At 61.8% G+C, this 1,010-nt stretch overlaps 1 protein-coding gene across 1 annotated transcript; it reads right to left on the minus strand.

Annotated features, from left to right (window-relative positions):
• Positions 1–386: 386 nt before the first annotated feature.
• LOC112460833 lies at positions 387–947 on the minus strand. The gene has a single exon (XM_025025720.1). The coding sequence runs from the start codon at positions 945–947 to the stop codon at positions 387–389; it is 561 nt and encodes a 186-aa protein (XP_024881488.1).
• Between the last annotated feature and the right edge of the window lie 63 nt (positions 948–1,010).

Raw genomic sequence — 1,010 nt, forward strand, 5'->3', positions numbered from 1 at the left:
GGGAGTGTTGGATTTTTACCAACTAAAACCTCACGGGTGTCCTTACACGCGCCTTGAGGGGCCATCCGGGAACGATGAACACAGCATCCGGATGACCCCAGCGCAGGGCCTAAGGCCCTCATCGCCGAGCCGAAGCTCTGTGCTCCTAAGAGCGAACAATCTGTCGTGGCAGAGCTTGACACCACCTCGCTCCGCCACACCTCCCGTTGACTTGTGGGAGGTTTGGATCGGCGTCCGGTGCCAGCCGGAACGCCGACCTCCCGCCGTCGGACTCTGATCCCCGTCGGGGGAAAGGAGTCCTTGGCGATATTCTGCCAATATGGCCAAGGCCATTAAGGCATCCGCGTTAGTAGGCGGATGAGGCGAGCCCAAGGGCTGCCTGTATATCAGTTCGGCGGATCCGCCGCGTCCAGGATTACCTCTCCGCGACGGATTCGCTCGGCCTCCTCTTTGACGGACATTACCTGGCCACAGAAGGCCAGGAATGCCCGCCACTTCGTCGGGTTTCCGACCATAGCCGCCACTATGGCCGGAAGAGAAAGGTCGTCTCCGACCTCCCGACGGAGGACACGGCGCTGCTCGTCCCAAGCAGGGCACACTTCTAGAGTGTGCTGCGCCGTGTCCCTCACCGCGTCGCAGTGGTGGCAGCCGGTGGCTGCCTCCTTTCCAATGCGACACAGGTACTCACCAAAGCATCCGTGCCCGGTGAGCACCTGCGTCGCCCTGTAGGTCAGCCCGTGCCTCCGACTGTCCAGCCATTCCACTAGACAGGGCCGGACAGCATCGATGGTCCTCTTCCCAGGTAAACTGGGATTGGCGAGGTACTCCCGCCACTCATCGATGAGGACCGTCTTGGCCTGGAGCTTTATTATACGATTTGCCCTGTCCCAGGCCTTCCCCCTAGGGATGCGCAGCTCCCTAGTACGCCGAAATACATTGGCGTACATCCCCGCTGCTAGTTCGAGCGGGGGGAGCCCGGACAGGGTCGTAGCCGCCGCGTGACTGACGGT

Source organism: Temnothorax curvispinosus, unplaced genomic scaffold (assembly GCF_003070985.1).
Source record: "Temnothorax curvispinosus isolate PA1 unplaced genomic scaffold, ASM307098v1 QBEX01010868.1, whole genome shotgun sequence".
In the NCBI taxonomy this organism is placed as follows: Eukaryota; Metazoa; Arthropoda; class Insecta; order Hymenoptera; family Formicidae; genus Temnothorax; species Temnothorax curvispinosus.

Bases quoted from the DNA above. Each gene is read 5' to 3' on its own strand.
- LOC112460833 (XM_025025720.1), bottom strand. From the start codon at position 947: ATGTACGCCAATGTATTTCGGCGTACTAGGGAGCTGCGCATCCCTAGG.